The 16,540-nt window shown below is 36.3% G+C and overlaps 2 protein-coding genes across 3 annotated transcripts; both read left to right on the top strand.

Moving 5' to 3' along the window:
• Window positions 1-203: 203 nt before the first annotated feature.
• Window positions 204-7,658, top strand: LOC130733604 (auxin transporter-like protein 1). Of its 2 annotated transcripts, none has more exons than XM_057585831.1 (9): window positions 204-891; window positions 1,059-1,246; window positions 1,368-1,553; window positions 1,851-1,963; window positions 3,517-3,700; window positions 3,819-3,916; window positions 4,942-5,149; window positions 5,760-6,017; window positions 7,173-7,658. In XM_057585831.1, exons 2-9 carry the CDS (start codon window positions 1,079-1,081, stop codon window positions 7,389-7,391), a joined length of 1,434 nt encoding a protein of 477 aa, XP_057441814.1. In that variant the 5' UTR covers window positions 204-891; window positions 1,059-1,078; the 3' UTR covers window positions 7,392-7,658. The 2 variants fall into 2 exon arrangements, with proteins under 2 accessions (XP_057441814.1, XP_057441813.1); XM_057585830.1 differs by having other exon boundaries at window positions 204-896.
• A 4,601-nt stretch (window positions 7,659-12,259) lies between these two features.
• Window positions 12,260-16,251, top strand: LOC130724584 (replication protein A 70 kDa DNA-binding subunit C-like). Its single transcript, XM_057575886.1, has 11 exons — window positions 12,260-12,428; window positions 12,575-12,628; window positions 13,443-13,694; window positions 13,814-13,910; window positions 14,568-14,686; window positions 14,841-14,925; window positions 15,062-15,203; window positions 15,289-15,443; window positions 15,522-15,639; window positions 15,750-15,938; window positions 16,012-16,251. The coding sequence occupies exons 1-11, from the start codon at window positions 12,260-12,262 to the stop codon at window positions 16,249-16,251; spliced, it is 1,620 nt and encodes a 539-aa protein (XP_057431869.1).
• Window positions 16,252-16,540: the final 289 nt, after the last annotated feature.

The raw sequence follows: 16,540 nt of genomic DNA, 5'->3' as shown, positions 1-16,540 counted from the left end.
AGATAAAAGAGAAAAATGAGCGATATAATCGATGATGTGATAAGAAATATAAAGAGATTAGAAAAAAATAATAATAAGTGAGTGAAAATAAGATGAAAAAGAAAGAAAAAAAAAGATGTAAATGAATGATTACTCAACACGAATACACAACCAAGGAGGGTGAGAGAGAGGACAAGTACACACTATAAGAGAAGCCAAACCAAGTAACCAACATCTCTATGTGGCTGTCAAGAATAAACCATCGAGATAGCTGAAGCCAACATCTCTATGTCCCTCTTTCCAAATTTGTTTATTTTTAATTAGTATCAAGCAGAGCAGCTCCAACTGCAAGTTTACTCTCTCAGGTGTACTTCCTTTTTTGTCAGATCTCAAAATCCAGAAGAATCAACCTCAACCCTCCACCAAGGACTCATCTTTTGAAACCTTTTTCCTCCTTATTTAATAAGAAGTAGTAACTGTTTTCTTGCTCACTAGGTTTCCATACTAGTAGCATTTGAATCCTGCCACCTTCTGTCAATTCTCTGCACTGAACCAGCATTTAAGAGTTTGACTGAGTTACCTTAACAGCACCAGATACTGCATAAAACCATATTTAAGGCTCTGCCATTTTTTTTCTATTGGAGCAGACTGCAGAGCACCAGAGAGAGTGTTTCCAAAATCCCTTCAAGTTCATCAAACGTTCCCTGAACAAAACCGCCACAACTAGCCAATCAAGTGCCATTACTACCTTACCTTATTTTCTTGCTTGACAAGGAGAAAGAAACAGAATAAGTAAACTTGTTTTGGTCACACACAAAAAAAAAGTCTCTGATTTTCTCTGTTTCTGTGTGGAGGAGAAGAAACCTTTCACCTTTCACCTTTCAGTTTCATCATAAAGCAACATTGACCAAGGTTAGGTGAGTTTTGCTATTTTTTTCTTTCTTCTTACATGGTTTGGTATCTTTTTCATCATGGTACAAAATCTCTTTTTATTCTCTTTTGTCAAATTCTGTGATCCGGGTTTGGTAAACGTCTAACTCTGTTTTGATTCACTGTGCATGTGATTCAAAAATTTGAAGATCTTTATCATCTCAGAACAATGTTACCCCAGAAGCAAGGTGAAGAAACCATGATGTCAAGCCTGAATGAGGCGATTGAGCATGGCGAAAGAGAGGAAGAGAATGAAGGTGGTGGTTCAGGGCTGAAGAACTTTCTCTGGCATGGTGGCTCTGTTTATGATGCCTGGTTCAGCTGTGCTTCAAATCAGGTAGTGAGATATGGGGTTTGTGAATTGTGAGTGCTGGTCTAATCATTGGAAGTGAGATTCTGTGACCCTTTTTTGGTGTGTGTGAGGGAATTTGATTCGTTTTTGGGTTTGTGCTGTGCAGGTTGCACAGGTTCTGTTAACACTGCCATACTCTTTCTCTCAACTTGGAATGCTTTCAGGAATCATTTTCCAAATCTTCTATGGCTTGCTTGGTAGCTGGACTGCTTATTTGATTAGTATTCTGTATATTGAGTACAGAACCAGAAAAGAGAAAGAGAATGTTAGCTTCAAAAACCATGTCATTCAGGTTGGTTGCTTACAACATATTTGAATCAGCTTTTTTTCCTCAATCAATTCTGAACTCCGACTTAATTGATTCTGGCCTCAGAAAGAAACCCGGAAAAAGAAAAAATGAAAAGAATTTTTGAAAAAGTTGATAGATTGATAGCATGTTTGTGACATATTATCTTCCATCATAATCATTTCTGAAACAGCTACTCGAAGAAAGCTATTCCCCGCAGAATTGATATTAACTTCAGAATCAATTGTAGAAGAGTTTTCAAACATTCTCTAAGATTAATGGTTTTTAGTTCATTTTGTGCAGTGGTTTGAAGTGTTGGAAGGTTTACTGGGTCCATACTGGAAGGCCATTGGATTGGCCTTCAACTGCACTTTTCTCCTCTTTGGATCTGTTATCCAGCTTATAGCTTGTGCAAGGTTTGAACTGAACTGAAATTCTTTTGATTATAGCCTGTATCTATTTAGATACTTGAAAGACAGTGAGATTTGTTCACTTTTTTATGTATCGGCTTATTTTTCTCCGGCTTAATCCAGTTTTTGGTCCCTACCCTTTGTCATAAATATGGCTTTAGTCCCTCGCCGGAGCAAAGGTGGTGATTGGTCCCCAATTTTTTGCAAAATAGTTGCCTTTGATCCTTCCGGCCGGTTGGGTCAACGCCGGAGCTCCGCCAGCTGACGAGCCACGTCAATTAATGAAGTCCAGGTGGCTTTTTTTCATTTAAATTCTAAAAAAAATATAATTAAAACCCTTAATTAAATCCTTCATTTAATTAAAAAAAATCATTGTTCATCTTCTGGATTCATCCACACATCTCTCATCATCATCATCTTTCACCATCATCAACATCCTCCCCTCTTCGTTCAACCCCCCCCCCCTCTCCCCCTGGGTTTCGATCTGCCTCAGCTTGGTGGTGTTTCTAGGTTCGTCGTCGTTCTTTTTTCTTTCATATCTGTAGTGTGGGTATGGTCTCGGTGGGTTGGGGTTATGGGTTTTGGGGGTGGGAATTTCGATGGCCGTGGTGGGTGGGGATTATGGGTGTGGTGGATATGGGTTGCGGTGGGTGGAGAAAAGGGGGCCAGATCTAGAGGAGGAGGAAGAAGATGAAAGGGAAGCTAGGGTTTAAAGTGTGCTTCTTGAGGCCTTGAATTCATATTGCATTATTTTCTGTAATTGCTGCAGACTGAGGCGGAAGTTTGCTGCAGAAATTGGGTTCTTTTGGTTTTTGATTGCTGTCATGTGTTTGGTGCCTTGTTGCGAGCCTACTGTTGGTTTGTTTACTTTGGGGGTTGGTTTAATGGTGCTATTTGCTAGTTTGTGTTTGGCAGCAACTGTGTCTGCATTTTATTTTTTCTTGGAATTTTTCTGGTAGAGGAGAAGGAGGAAGAAGAGGCTGGGAATATGGTTAAGATATGTATGGGGTTACTGGGTACAGTTAGGAGAATCTGGATTTTTTGTGTTTTTGAAATATCTGTTTTTTTTTTTGAAACTAGAAAAATCTAGGTTGAAGAAGATGATTAAGAAGATGTTGATAAGAAGATAGATGAGTTTTTTTTTTGAATTAATTAAGAAGGAAGTTAATTAGTGAGTAATTAGTTGTGTTTTAATTTTATTTTTTTTAAATGAAAAAGAAAAAAAAACCACCTCGACCTCATTAATTGACGTGGCAAGGCCACATCAGCTGGTGGAGCTCCGGCGTTGACTCAACCGGCCGGAAGGACCAAAGCCAACTATTTTGCAAAAAACTGGGGACCAATCCCCACCTTTGCTCCGGCGAGGGACTAAAGCCATATTTATGACAAAGGATAGGGACCAAAAACTGGATTAAGCCTTTTTCTCCCGAATCAATTTTGGTATCCAGAAGCTACTTACATGAGCTTCTTCGCAAAATTGCTTTTGACTTTTGAATCAATTTTAGAAAGATTTCCAAACATGCAATTAAGAATTTGATTTGGATTTTTGTGGTATGCAGTAACATATACTACATAAATGATCACTTGGACAAGAGGACTTGGACTTACATATTTGGAGCTTGTTGTGCCACCACAGTGTTCATACCCTCATTCCATAACTACAGGATTTGGTCTTTCCTTGGCCTTGGCATGACCACATACACAGCTTGGTACTTGACCATTGCAGCTGTTGTTCATGGCCAGGTAACTTAAGCAAACATTACCAAATACCAAGTACAACTTGTGGTCCCGATTTCTTGATCGAGGTCTCTGATACCAGTTGAGTGCAATGTAAATAAACTTCTGGGGGATAACTTTGCAGGTTGAAAATGTGAAACACACGGGCCCAAACAAATTGGTTTTGTATTTCACAGGCGCCACCAACATCCTCTACACTTTCGGCGGCCACGCCGTTACAGTGTAAGCACCAATTTTTTTTAATGTTTTAGCTTATTGGGTTAGACAAAACAATCATGATAGTGTTCTTTATTGTCCTGAGACAATGAAACATCAAAGATAGTAGGAGAAGTTTATTGCACGGCCACTTTCTTCAATTGCAGCTTTTGCCTCCATTCTAATGAGGACCTTGTTGTGAATAAGACAAAACTGTTAAATGTGGCACTTTTGAACACCCATTACACTAGTGTCTTGGCTCACAGTTATACTCTGCCTTTATCAATTAAAAGACTTCAAAGTTCAGACCCCCCACTTGAACACTTGAACTTTATTCTTAGAACGTGAAGCCTCTTCATATTTTGCTTTTTCCCTAATAAATCATGTTCATGTTTGTAAATCTTTCTACAATTGATTCTGAAGCTAGAATTAAGTAAGTTTCTGTGAGTAGCTTTTAGATTTCAAAATTGATTATGATGAAAGTAAAGTTAATTTAAACATGCTACATGATGTAGATTTACAATTTGCATCTATAAGATAACTTCATTTGTGATATTTAACTGCACAATGTGTAAATTTGTTAATCCAAACTTAGAATTGATAGATTGTTGGATGACTATATGTTCTTCAATATTTGTTAAGACTTTTTTGTATGATCTCTCTATGTTGCTTCTAGTATCACTATCATGGAAGTAGAAAAATAAGTGCGTAGTACTAAATTGTGCTATTCTTTAATTATCTTATTAAGAAATTCTCCACTTGTTTCTTTTCTAATATGATATCTTGATATCAACTTTCTTGGAGAAATAAAACAATGGATTTATTTACTAGAAACAAGAAAGGGTGCAAATTCAGCTAGAAAACAATTATTACATATTTGGACATATCCCAGAAATGACAGACCCAATTTCACTTTTGGATTTGGAGCATAGTGGTAAGAAAAAAGAAGGAAGTTGATTAAAAGAGCATAGCATAGCACATGGGTGATTTGAAGATATATGCTGATGTTGCAGTGTACACTAACATATTGCTGGACCATGTTACTATTACAGGGAAATCATGCATGCAATGTGGAAACCTCAGAAGTTCAAATATATCTATCTTTTTGCCACACTTTTTGTGTTCACCCTTACCCTACCATCTGCTATTGCTGTCTACTGGGCCTTTGGTGACCAACTCTTGGACCATTCCAATGCCTTCTCTCTTCTACCTCGCAATGGCTGGCGTGATGCTGGTGTCATCTTAATGCTCATTCACCAGGTCTATATACATGTTTCTTTTTTCCTTTCCTTAAAATTGCTCATATACTAGATAAATAATTATTACTTTAAGAGCACCTTATGAATTGGGATTCCCTACAATCAGGGAATCCTATGGTTCATATGTATAAAGAGACTATTTTTAAGGTATAATTAACTCTTTAAGTCTGAGCTGTTTGATCAAGATCAGACTGTTAAAGACCCTTGACTACACCGAATGCAGGATTATCTGACTGCATGGAATCAAGGATCACGACTTTAATTCAAATCCCCTACAATCAGAGAATCCTAAATTCAATGAAGTCAGGGAACTGCAGTCGTGCAGTCGTCTGATCAAAGATCCTACGGTTCAAGGTCCGAGCCGTCTACTCGGTGAGGACCCTTACTACAATGATTGTAGTATTCCCTGACTGCAGGGAATCCGAGTCCATAAGACTTTAGACCTAGAGTCCTCAGCAGTCTCATTTTTTAGAAACTACAAAGTGTAGCTTACCGTACTTTGACTGCTTTCGATTTTGTGCTAACATCAACCCAAACATGCTATATTACAAGTGGGAAAATGAAGAAGTTTTAGAAACTTATGTATTTCTATTTCTATGTGAATATGGCAGTTTATCACCTTCGGATTTGCTTGTACCCCATTGTATTTTGTGTGGGAGAAAGTGATAGGAATGCATGACACAAAGAGCATATTTTTGAGGGCTCTAGCCAGGTTGCCTGTGGTGGTACCAATATGGTTTTTGGCCATTATTTTCCCATTCTTTGGCCCCATCAACTCTGCTGTGGGGGCTCTTCTGGTTAGCTTCACCGTCTATGTCATCCCTGCCTCCGCCCATATGCTTACTTATAGGTCTGCTTCTGCAAGACAGGTAAATATTGTCCCCATCTTTTGTAAACGAGGATTATATTGTCATTATTGTATATTGTCATTATTGTATATATTTACCTTCCTAGTTTAGGTTTCACATCTTATGTTTCAATAAATGAAAATTGCTTCTTTCACACCATAGTTATATACATTGTACCCTCACATATTTATTTCTTAAGGTAAAAATGGGATAAAGAAACTAAAGTTTCAATCTCTCCATTGTTCTAAGGGTGGGTGAATGAAAAGTCATAAAATATGATGCTTGTCTCATCCAACTGACTTTGTGTGTGTTTGAATACGAGTTGAGTGCAATGTGAACAAACTTTGTGCCTAATTCATAGGAGTTTCTCATTCACTTTTTGTCTTGAAATGCATGCTAACATTTGTTTGCACTAGTGCCGACAGATATCCAAAAATATTATTAATTGAGTCCATAGTGAATTTCTCTTGTCCATTAATAAGATAAGTTAATAAGCACTATTGAGGCCTGTTCTAGTCAATGTGGTTTTTTTAATAATATGCTGCTCATGCATTCTATTCCAACCTGTAGCTAGCTTTAGTACTGCAATAAATTAAACTAGGTACTGTGTCTGTGTTTTATGTCCTCCCCAAAACCTAAGACCTTCCAGAGAAAGCTTTCAATGAATAGGGCTAGAATGGGAATCCAGTACTGTCCATTTTTATGAGGTGATCTTAGAAGCATTTGGAAGAGCTTCTTTTTCATCACATACAATTTTGAAACTCATAAGCTACACACAAAAGCTTCTCCTAAAAATTGATTTTGGCTTCAGAATCAATTGTAGAAACACTAAATGAGGTTCTTAAAACTCCTTCTGTGGTGTACATGTGTTTGAGGATATATACAGCTTCATGATTTAACTTGGAAGTGGCTTCCTATGTCACTGGCAGTACAAGTCCCAGTCCCACCACCAATACTATGCTATGCTAACCATATGTCCCCTACATTTTAACAATGAGCTGGACCATGGCCAACCGAAACACTCTTAAGTGGCCCTACTTAGTACTCAAGTTAATGTTCCTGTTCTAGCATGTTTCTAACAGTTCCTATTTTCTCAAAATTAATTTTGGCACCCAGAAGCTATTTAGATAAAAAAATTCCCAGCTGACACTGCTTTTATCTCATGTTCATTTTCAGAATGCTGCAGAGAAATTGCCCTTCTTCATCCCAAGCTGGACTGCAATGTTTGTGTTCAATGCATTTGTGGTGGTATGGGTTACTGTAGTAGGCTTTGGATTTGGAGGGTGGGCTAGCATGACAAACTTCATCAAGCAGGTTGACACATTTGGACTGTTTGCCAAGTGCTACCAATGCCCACCAAAACTCTCAGCTTCCAACCATACACTGCACCACTGAAAAATCATGTTCTTTTGTCTCCTCTTGTGTTGTCTTAGGTGTATTTTCTCTATCTTTTTTGCTTAATCTCCATACAGATGCATTATTGTTAAATGTTAATGGTGATGGTTCCCTTGTGTAGAAAGCCAACATTGGTATGTTTTGCTTTTGAATCATTTTGGTTAATCATAAACTTGATTATAGCTAACATGTATAGGGATTGGTTGATGTTTGGAAATTGGCATATAAGGGACCTTATATCAAGTGAAGCCTGCATGTTTCTCATAATGCCTTGTCTCCCCTATCCAAAAGAACTACTATATAATATCATGTATGTTGGTGAAGATTAAAATACAAAAGCATGTAATATATATCTTGCAAGCCTATTTGCAATGCATGAATTCATCATGATATTTGCATTATGAGCAGTGTGTTTTTTAAAATTCGATAGATTTTCACGTGTTGAAGGAGAAGCAATTGTGATTCTGATGCGATTAAAAGTGAATTCAAACATGTTAAAATAAGTTAAACCGAAACTCTTCACTGGCACTTTTTTTCATATTCTAATTAATGATTTCCTTGTTCATTAAAAGGCACCATTATCATTATGTTCTTAGCTACTTTAAGTTTAGTTCCATGATATGTTTGACTAGTCTAAAATTGGAATTTAATCAGCCAAAGGGAATCCGGGTGTGTATTAAACTAGTATAAAGGTTTAAAGAAATTGGTTGGCAATAATTGAGGATTTTGTAAAGGCTTTTTTTTTTTTACAATGTAAAGGGCTTATTTAGTTTGGTGTTTATACCTTTCACCTTTATCTCTATTCCCTGAATCTTAGCCATTGCTTATTACTACCCCTTCACTTCTAACTTTTTTAAAGTCTTGAGTCTTGTTTAGAAATATAGAATCCTAAGGTGGACCTTGATATTTTTTTTCCTTTATATAGGTTCCTCATCCGAAATGCCTTGCCAAAGAACCGTCCTTTGTTTTTACTCTATTAATAATGGTTTACTTTCATATACTAAATGATGTACTCTTTTTTGAGTTATATTAATCTCCAATCCATTCTCAAATGAGTAATGACAGATGTCACTTTTAACTTTTCTTCTCTCAAATTTGATAATTTTTTTAATTAGATTCTCTTGTTTCTGTATTTTTAAAAATTTTAATCTGTATTTTCCGATGAAGAAAAGAAAAATTTAATCTGTAACTCATAATTTTAAATATTTCTTAAAAGTTTTTTTTTTGGAGAATTTATTCAATCCACCGCACAAATGAATCTTCCTCATGTAACAAAAAAATATATATATATATATACCACACAAATTAGTGGGAAAAATTATTTTCTGTTGTAAAAATGAATTAGTAAAAAAAAAGCCCCACCTCATATACAAGAATGGTACTCACTCCGTTCTAAAATCATTGTTGTTTAAGGTTATGCATATAGTTTAAGAGTTCTTTAATTGATGTTATTTTTTAACTGAAACACCCCTAGTTAATGTTGAGCTATATTAAAGAGAGAAAATGATAATTACTGGTTAACTTATTTATGAAAAATTTGATAGGTGAAAATAAGGTGGTAGTTGAGAGATATAATATTAAATGAGAGCATGAATGTAAAAAAATGAGATAAAATACTTTAAAATTGTAAAATAACAATGATTTTGGAAAAAAAACATAAAAGCTAGTGGTCTGAAATGGGCTAACCAGTTTTTTTTTTCGAAAGTAAAATTATATTGATAAAAAAAGAGAGGAGATGAAACATGGATATACACCCTCCTTAAAGGGGTCAAAAAGATCACTGCTAAAAATCACACGTAGAAAAGAAAAAAAAACTCGCTCAGTAGAACCAAAAAACCGCCCCCAAGCCTAAAACAAACCCAAATAGACCACAAAACCTAACAAGCCCACTAAAAAACCCACCAATCAATATTTATGTAACTAATGGGTCGGACAACCCATGATCCGAACGGGTCAAAACCCAAGTATAAATATAAAGGCACCACCCAAGCGGTGGGGGACCTAATATTTTACGCATTTCCTTGTTCTCTCTTGGTTCTCTCGCTCTCAAACTCGCTTAGCCTGATTATCTCAGTTTTATACCGGAACATTGGCGCCCACCGTGGGGCCGACGGAAAAACATTCCTAGGCTTCAAAATTTCCAGCAATGGTGACTCGATCGACACGAATGGAGAGAGGAACCAAGTCGTTTCAGACAATGTTCATCCTAATGTTCTCCAGTTGATCATGGCGGATCTCAATGATCTCCGCCAACACAATACAGACTCAACTCACTGAACTCAACCAAGTTCGGGGTTTGCGAGAGGGCGATCGAAGAATGGCAGAGTCGGTGGGGGATTTCTAACCCTTCACGGAGGAAATAACAAACACAACCATCCCAGATAATCTGAAAACTCTTGTTTTGGATTCCTACTATGGCAATCCTAATATGAAGGACCATTTGGTATATTAATTCTTATTTCTTAGCTTATGCAACCTAAATTTAAAATGGTCCTTCAAATATTTTTCCTTTTTTTTATCCCTGGAAAATTTTGTTCAATTTAAAATGGTTCATATGACGTCATAGAGTTTATATGACGGGTGCATACATTGAATTTTTTCATCATTTTTAGTCTCTCCAAAATTTCTTTTGTCAAATTTAATCTTTCTCTCATTTCCCCCTTCTTCCTCTTCCTCTTCCTCTTCTTCCTCCTCCTCCGACCCACCACACTTTCTCCCCACCGTTATTTTCAGAGAGCTTCCCCCACCATTAACCACGATACAAAAAATTTATGCATCCCATCCCCCAAAATCCCATCCCCCAAAATCCCAAATCTCTTCCCCAGATTCTGCATTTGGTTCCCCTGTTTCTCGATTAAGTGTGGTTTACCATACCTCTGTTCTACTTTAACTGAAAGTGATCATCACCCTTTGATATTCCTTTATTCCATCGCCCCTACCCCTTCTTGCAGCTTTTTGCTAGTACATTTTGTTGGGGGAGACAGGGGAGCTCATGGGCCGAGGAGCAAGACACTTAGAGATCTCGACGCCACATCTTAACCCAAAACCTTAAGGCATTAGGTTTATGGGTCACATCTCTTATAAAGTCTTCTCCTCACTCAAACTTAACCAATGTGGGATTCCAACTCCGCACTTGAATTATCAACAATCTCCCCCTCAAGTGCGAGTCACCTCCACATTAAGTGTGGAGGCAATTCTTACCACATTTAGCAGCCAAGATGAGACCTCCTCTGGTTGTTTGTATCTTTGTCAATCTTCAGATTTTATTGTATCTTTAATAAAAATTTATGGTTGTTATTGTGTTTGTAAGAGCATCTCCAATGCAAGTTTCTTAGTTCTTATTTTGGAGTTAAGAACTAAAAACTAAGAACTTTACCATTGGAGGTGCTGCCATGGACTCCTTAGTTCTTAAAAATAAGAACTCAGTTCTTATATAAGGAGTTTTGCTTTTTGAGTTCTTAACTTAAAATATTAATTATTTCTCTCTCATCCAAATTACTTTATTACTTTATGAGTTTTGTTTTATTACTTTATGAAAATAAAAAGTATAAATAATGTGGTTGGTGGGACCAAATGAATAGTGGTAAGAACTAAGAACTAAAAACTCATGGTTGGAGTAAAATTGTTTGAGAGTTGCTTAAGCACATATGGCAATACAAGTCCACATGAATAGTGCTAAGAACTAAAAAATAAGAACTAGCATTGGAGATGCTCTGTGGCTTTAGATTTTAGGAATTAAAAGACTGCATTCTAAACTGATCAGTAATGGGAGCACTATCCCTTCCCATAAACAATCTTACCAATCTCAATGCTAACTACATTTTCGTGAATCGTGAGTGCTTCTACATATGCTCATTCTCTTCCTTACAAACCTCTCCTTCTTCCACCACCACACCCCTCAGTTGGATATTCATTATTTTTCTCTTTCTTTATTATTGTTTTTATGAATTTATGATTATTAGCGTTGTGGTTCTCTATGTCATAGGAAATTGTATCTTTGAAAGATAGAACAGAGGTAGAGTACACTTAATTGAGCAACAGGGGACCAAATAAAAAATATGGGGGAGAGATTTGGAGAGAGGATGAAGAAAATTTAGGTGAGGTGGTTAATGGTGGCTGTGGGATAGATAGTTTGGGGGACTCGCCAGAAACAATGGTAGCAAGAAAGTGTGATTGGTGGGAGGAAGAGGAAGAGAATGAAGGAGAAATGAGAGAAGAACTAAATTTAATGAAACAAATTTTCAAGGGACTAAAACTTATGAAAAAAGTCCAAATAGGCGTCTCTTAGTAAGATTTTAACGAGACACATTCTTAAGGGATGATCATTTAGGGGAGTGTTGTAAATTGAATGACCATCATGAGTCAATGGGCCAAGTCCATTGAGGAGATACATGGCTCAAGCCCATTTGGTCATCCTATTCATAACATTTATTATATAAACTATTTTAAATCAATCAGAAATTTTCAGGAAAAAAAGTAATTTTTTTAGGAACCATTTTGCATTTGAATGTATAATTAGGGATGAAAACATATTTTAAAAAACAAGAACAACATTAAAAAATTATATATAAATTCCCTACATCAATTTTAACTATTAAAGATTTCGTCATCATTCATTAAAGTAAGTCAAAGCCAATTCTTTAAGCTTTACCTTATTTTAAAATAAAATATTAAAAAAAAACACCGATCAAATTTATTGCAATGAAATCTTTAACTGTCAAGTAGATAAATCTTTTTGACTATTCCTTTGGACATGCATAATAGGAGAGTTTTTGTGGTGGCTTTTATATAAATTGCAATTCATATTGAGGTTTCAAGAAGGGTGGTGGTGAAATAGGAGATAAAGCTTGGTTTCTAAACTCACAAACATGTTGAAGACCTTGATTACAATTGCTTCTGTATTGGTGATTATTGGAGCAACAAACATGTTTATGGTCCCTGTGCAGGCTAAACAAGGTGGTGGTTGGAGCACTCGTAGGACAACAGTGAGTGTTGTGAATGGGCTGGTTCCTGATACTACTGTTCTTACTGTCCATTGTTGGTCATCGGAAGATGATCTTGGCACACATTCGTTTCGAAATGGAGAACACTTCTCTTGGTCCTTTAAAGTTAACATTTGGGGTACTAACTTAAAATGCAAGATGCAATTTCACTGTTCATGAGAGCCTTTTTTTTTGTTACAGATTTCTTGATAGTTGGGCCTATTTTGTATTTGGGCTCCTATGGTTCAATGATAGGTTACTCCTTTAGCTAGGTTTAGGATCTTTGCATAGAGAAAAGTGGCTGCTTCCTCTCAACCAGCTTTTTCCGTCGTAGCCACTGTTCACGCGTCATCTTCCTTTGTTCTCTTTCTTCTTCCTTTAACCGTACCTCTCCCCGCCTATGCTCTGTTCTCTTTCTTCTTCCTTTAACCTCCCTCTTACCGTGTTTTCCGGCCGCCGCCTATGCTCTGCAACAATCCTCTACTCCTTCCCTGGGCTATTCGGTTTTCTCTTCTCTGCTCTGCCCTATGGAGATCACTTTACAGGTATTTTTCCTATCCCCTAATGTATCCTCTATTTTCTTTACAGCTGTTATGATTTGAAATGTTAAATTTCTCTTTTTTATTTCCAATTTGAATTGGACTACGAAACTGCTGAGAGTTTTTCTATAAATTGAGCCATCTTCTCCTCAAATTCCCACATTGTGTCCCAGTTTTCTGTCCCTCTTCCCAACCATTTTTTTCTCAAACTTGATCCACTTATTCGAAGTTTGGGTCTGATCAATGGGTGGTGGTGTGACTCCAGTCAAGAGTCTTTGCCTTGGGAAGAGTTTTTTGAAAATTAGGACTAGGGTTATCCGGATGTGGGAAGCATGCCCTGTGAACGATCCCTGGAGTCCCTATGCCTTGCATATAGTTCTAATTGATGCTGAGGTTTATACCTTTCTTCTGAATCTTTACTACATTGCAGTGGTTGTTTAAATTGTAGTTTTTCTTCTTTATTTGAATGAAATGTTGGTTTATTCATGTTCTGATTATTTGTTTTTATTTCGAGGGTGACAAAATTGAAGCCATTGCTCGGAAGGGTCTGATGTCCAAATTCAAGAGCGAGCTCCGTGAAGGCAAAGTTTACACCATCACTTATTTCTCAGTTCTATCAAACAGTGGCGGTTTTATGGCTTCTGAGCATGATTACAAGATTATGTTCAATGAAAAAACTAGGGCTGCAATTGAAGAAGCAATTGGAATCCCAATGACTAAATACTCCTTCAAGGACACTGATCAGATATTGGCTACTGGTGGTGATTATGACTTTTTAATTGGTATGCTACCATCAACTACATCAGCTACTTTTATTGTTTTTTTAGCTCATATGTTAAGATGTTTATTGTTCAGTTTAGAATATTGAATTCTAATTTTTGTAATGAATCATGTTTTGTAGATGTGATTGGATTAGTTACCAATGTATCAAGTGAGAAGAAATATCCTAAGGCTGGCAATGTAACACGGATGATAGAGCTGGAGCTGACAGATTATAAGTTAATTCCTATCTTACGTAACATATTCATGTCAAGATTTTACAATTATGATTGATTTCTAAATGACTATGATCACATTACAAATTTTATGCTCTAATTTGTATGTGTCAAGAATAATTAGTTGTGAAGGATGTAAATTATGTTTCTGAGTATACCTTAAGGCTGGAAATGATCCTCTAATTTGAATGTTCATATATATATTTGGTTGGAAATGTTGCTTGATATAAGTGAGATGTCACAAAAACTGTTCAGTCTACATATGCAAGTTTTCGTTGAGGTCTTTAATTTTTATCATGCCATGTAATTGAAGTGGTGTCTTAAGAGACATGAGGCATTAGTTGCAAAACTGCATGTGGAGGATAGGGCAACTTTTAACTTATTTATTACGAAGATAAAGTGTTGATTTGAAGGATCATGTATACATTTTGTTGAAAGTGTTGCTTGATATAAGTGAGAGGTTACAAAACTGTTTAGTGTACATATGCTATTTTTCTTTGAGCTTTTAATTTTTATCATAACATGATAATGATGTGGTGACTTGTGAGACACGAGACATTAGGTGCAAATCTCCATGTGAAGGATATGTTAACTTTTGACTTATTTAGGTAATTGATGTTTGTTGGCTTCGTATTTATATTATCTTTCCTTTTTTTGTAGAGGGAAGATTAACTGTGCTCTATTTGGCCACTTTGTTGATGTTGTAAAACAACATCTTGCTGCTGATCGCCAAATGCCTGTTGTAGTTCTTCAATTTATGAAGATCAAGACATTCATGGGTTGTTATGCTATCTATTTTCTTAATATCAAATATCATTCACATGACATTATTTTTAACAATGCTCATTAAGTAAAATATGTCAGATTCTTATTGTTAGTAGATTTATTTTCATGGTGTGTTTTAGTTGAAATTATATTTCTTTCATTTTGTAGGCGATGTTGTAATTCAGAATGTCATGAATGCTACTGTCCTACTATGGAATCCAGCTATACCTGAAGCTGTCTCATTTCATAATGGGTGAGATATTTGTACTTATCCCATGTCATTTTAACATTGAATAATTTAGTATTTATTTATGACCACTAACTTATACTGATATTGCATAATGATATGGTGCCTCTAATTTTTTTTATGTTAACTATTCCACTTCTAGGTTGGCCCTTCATGGAATCGATGCCGATTTGCCTCTAGCTGAAGCTGTTGATTCTGATGATGTACCAGTGATCACCTTAGAGGATGAATTTCTAAAGCTGTATCCTAGGAAAGACATCAGGGAACTCAATGATACTGCTGAGGTATACCTTAAACCACTTCTTATATACTGCACTGATCTTATGTATTGACCCTTCTTTCTTATGACCTCCTTCTTTAATTTGGTAGGATGGTATTTTTATTGTTATGGCGAATATATCTGGTCTGGTTGAAGGGGAAAAGTGGTGGTACTCTGCCTGTAGTTGTCATAAGGTTGTGACTGTGGAAGATGGAATCTCTTATTGTCCTGGCTGTTCCAAAGTTGTGCTAAGTGTTACTCCAAGGTAGTTGTGAAGCCCATTTTGCAATATAATGTACTGCTTTGAAACTGTAATTTTTAATTTCATTGCATCTTATTGCAGATTCAGAATCAAATTAGAAGTTGATGATGGTCTTGGCTGCGGTGTATTTGTTGTTTTTGACACAGATTGCCAACAATTGCTGAACAAGACCTGCAAGGAACTGATCATGGCTTCCAAGGTGAATGTAGTTCACCTGCTAACTTTTCTTTACATGATCTAAATTAAAGTATATAGCTGATTTTCTTTGTGTGATAATTGATTCTTTGCTGCTTACAAATTGGTTTGAAGGGGAAGGCTGCAAAAGATTACCCAAATGAGATTAAGTCCATCATTGGAAGACAGATTTTATTTAAGGTGCAGAAATCAAGTGGCCATGGTGCCACTTTTGATGACTCCTACAAAGTGAAGAAAATATGTACTGATGTCGTTATGGTTGAGAATTTCAAGGACAATTCCAGAGTTCAAACTCCCACCAAGGTATGTATTTGTTACTTTTAATGTTATAGACTATATATATCAAAATCTTGATATTCTTTTCCTTTTGTTCTAGATGATCAGCAGCCCCAAATTTTCTAAGTTGTCTGGTGGGGAACTTGATAACAATGGTGACTCTTCTGCAAAACTATCTGAAATAGGTCCCAGTGTTGTATCCCTTGATGAAATTTCTCCCACTGATGGATCTGTTATCTGCTCTTCTGTTCAGAGTGCTGGTAGTGACCTGAGTTCTAACAAACCTGCTAAGAGATTGAGGATCAGGCCTGTGAAGTTGGAGAAGGACTACGCGTTGTAGCTGAATAAGATAGTTATAATTATAATATGAGATGCAATTTCCAACAATGTGTCTAATTGGAGTATTTTTGTAATGTATTTACTCTAGGAAGATTGGTTAAGTTGCACTCTTAATATATTAGTAGTATTTGAATTTGTTATCATAGATCTAAGACGTTGTGCTTTGTAAGGTCAGTTGTTAGAGTCTCCTATTTTATCCAAGGCTTAATTGCACATTTGCTCCCTCATCTTTTACCATTATGCGAAGTCTCTCCCTCATTTTTAAAATGAGCGGATTCCCTCCCTCATGT

The sequence above is a fragment of the Lotus japonicus genome, chromosome 1 (genome assembly GCF_012489685.1).
Source record: "Lotus japonicus ecotype B-129 chromosome 1, LjGifu_v1.2".
Taxonomy (NCBI): Eukaryota; Viridiplantae; Streptophyta; class Magnoliopsida; order Fabales; family Fabaceae; genus Lotus; species Lotus japonicus.
The sequence above is the reverse complement of the archived record's forward strand: the minus strand, read 5'-3'. Positions and strand labels throughout refer to the sequence as shown.

Bases quoted from the DNA above. Each gene is read 5' to 3' on its own strand.
- LOC130733604 (XM_057585831.1), top strand. From the start codon at position 1,079: ATGTTACCCCAGAAGCAAGGTGAAGAAACCATGATGTCAAGCCTGAAT. The intron at 3,701-3,818 runs GTAACTTAAGCA...ATAACTTTGCAG, and splicing joins CAGCTGTTGTTCATGGCCAG to GTTGAAAATGTGAAACACAC. The intron at 5,150-5,759 runs GTCTATATACAT...TGAATATGGCAG, and splicing joins TCTTAATGCTCATTCACCAG to TTTATCACCTTCGGATTTGC.
- LOC130724584 (XM_057575886.1), top strand. From the start codon at position 12,260: ATGTTGAAGACCTTGATTACAATTGCTTCTGTATTGGTGATTATTGGA. The intron at 13,911-14,567 runs GTTAATTCCTAT...CTTTTTTTGTAG, and splicing joins CTGGAGCTGACAGATTATAA to AGGGAAGATTAACTGTGCTC. The intron at 15,204-15,288 runs GTATACCTTAAA...TTAATTTGGTAG, and splicing joins AACTCAATGATACTGCTGAG to GATGGTATTTTTATTGTTAT.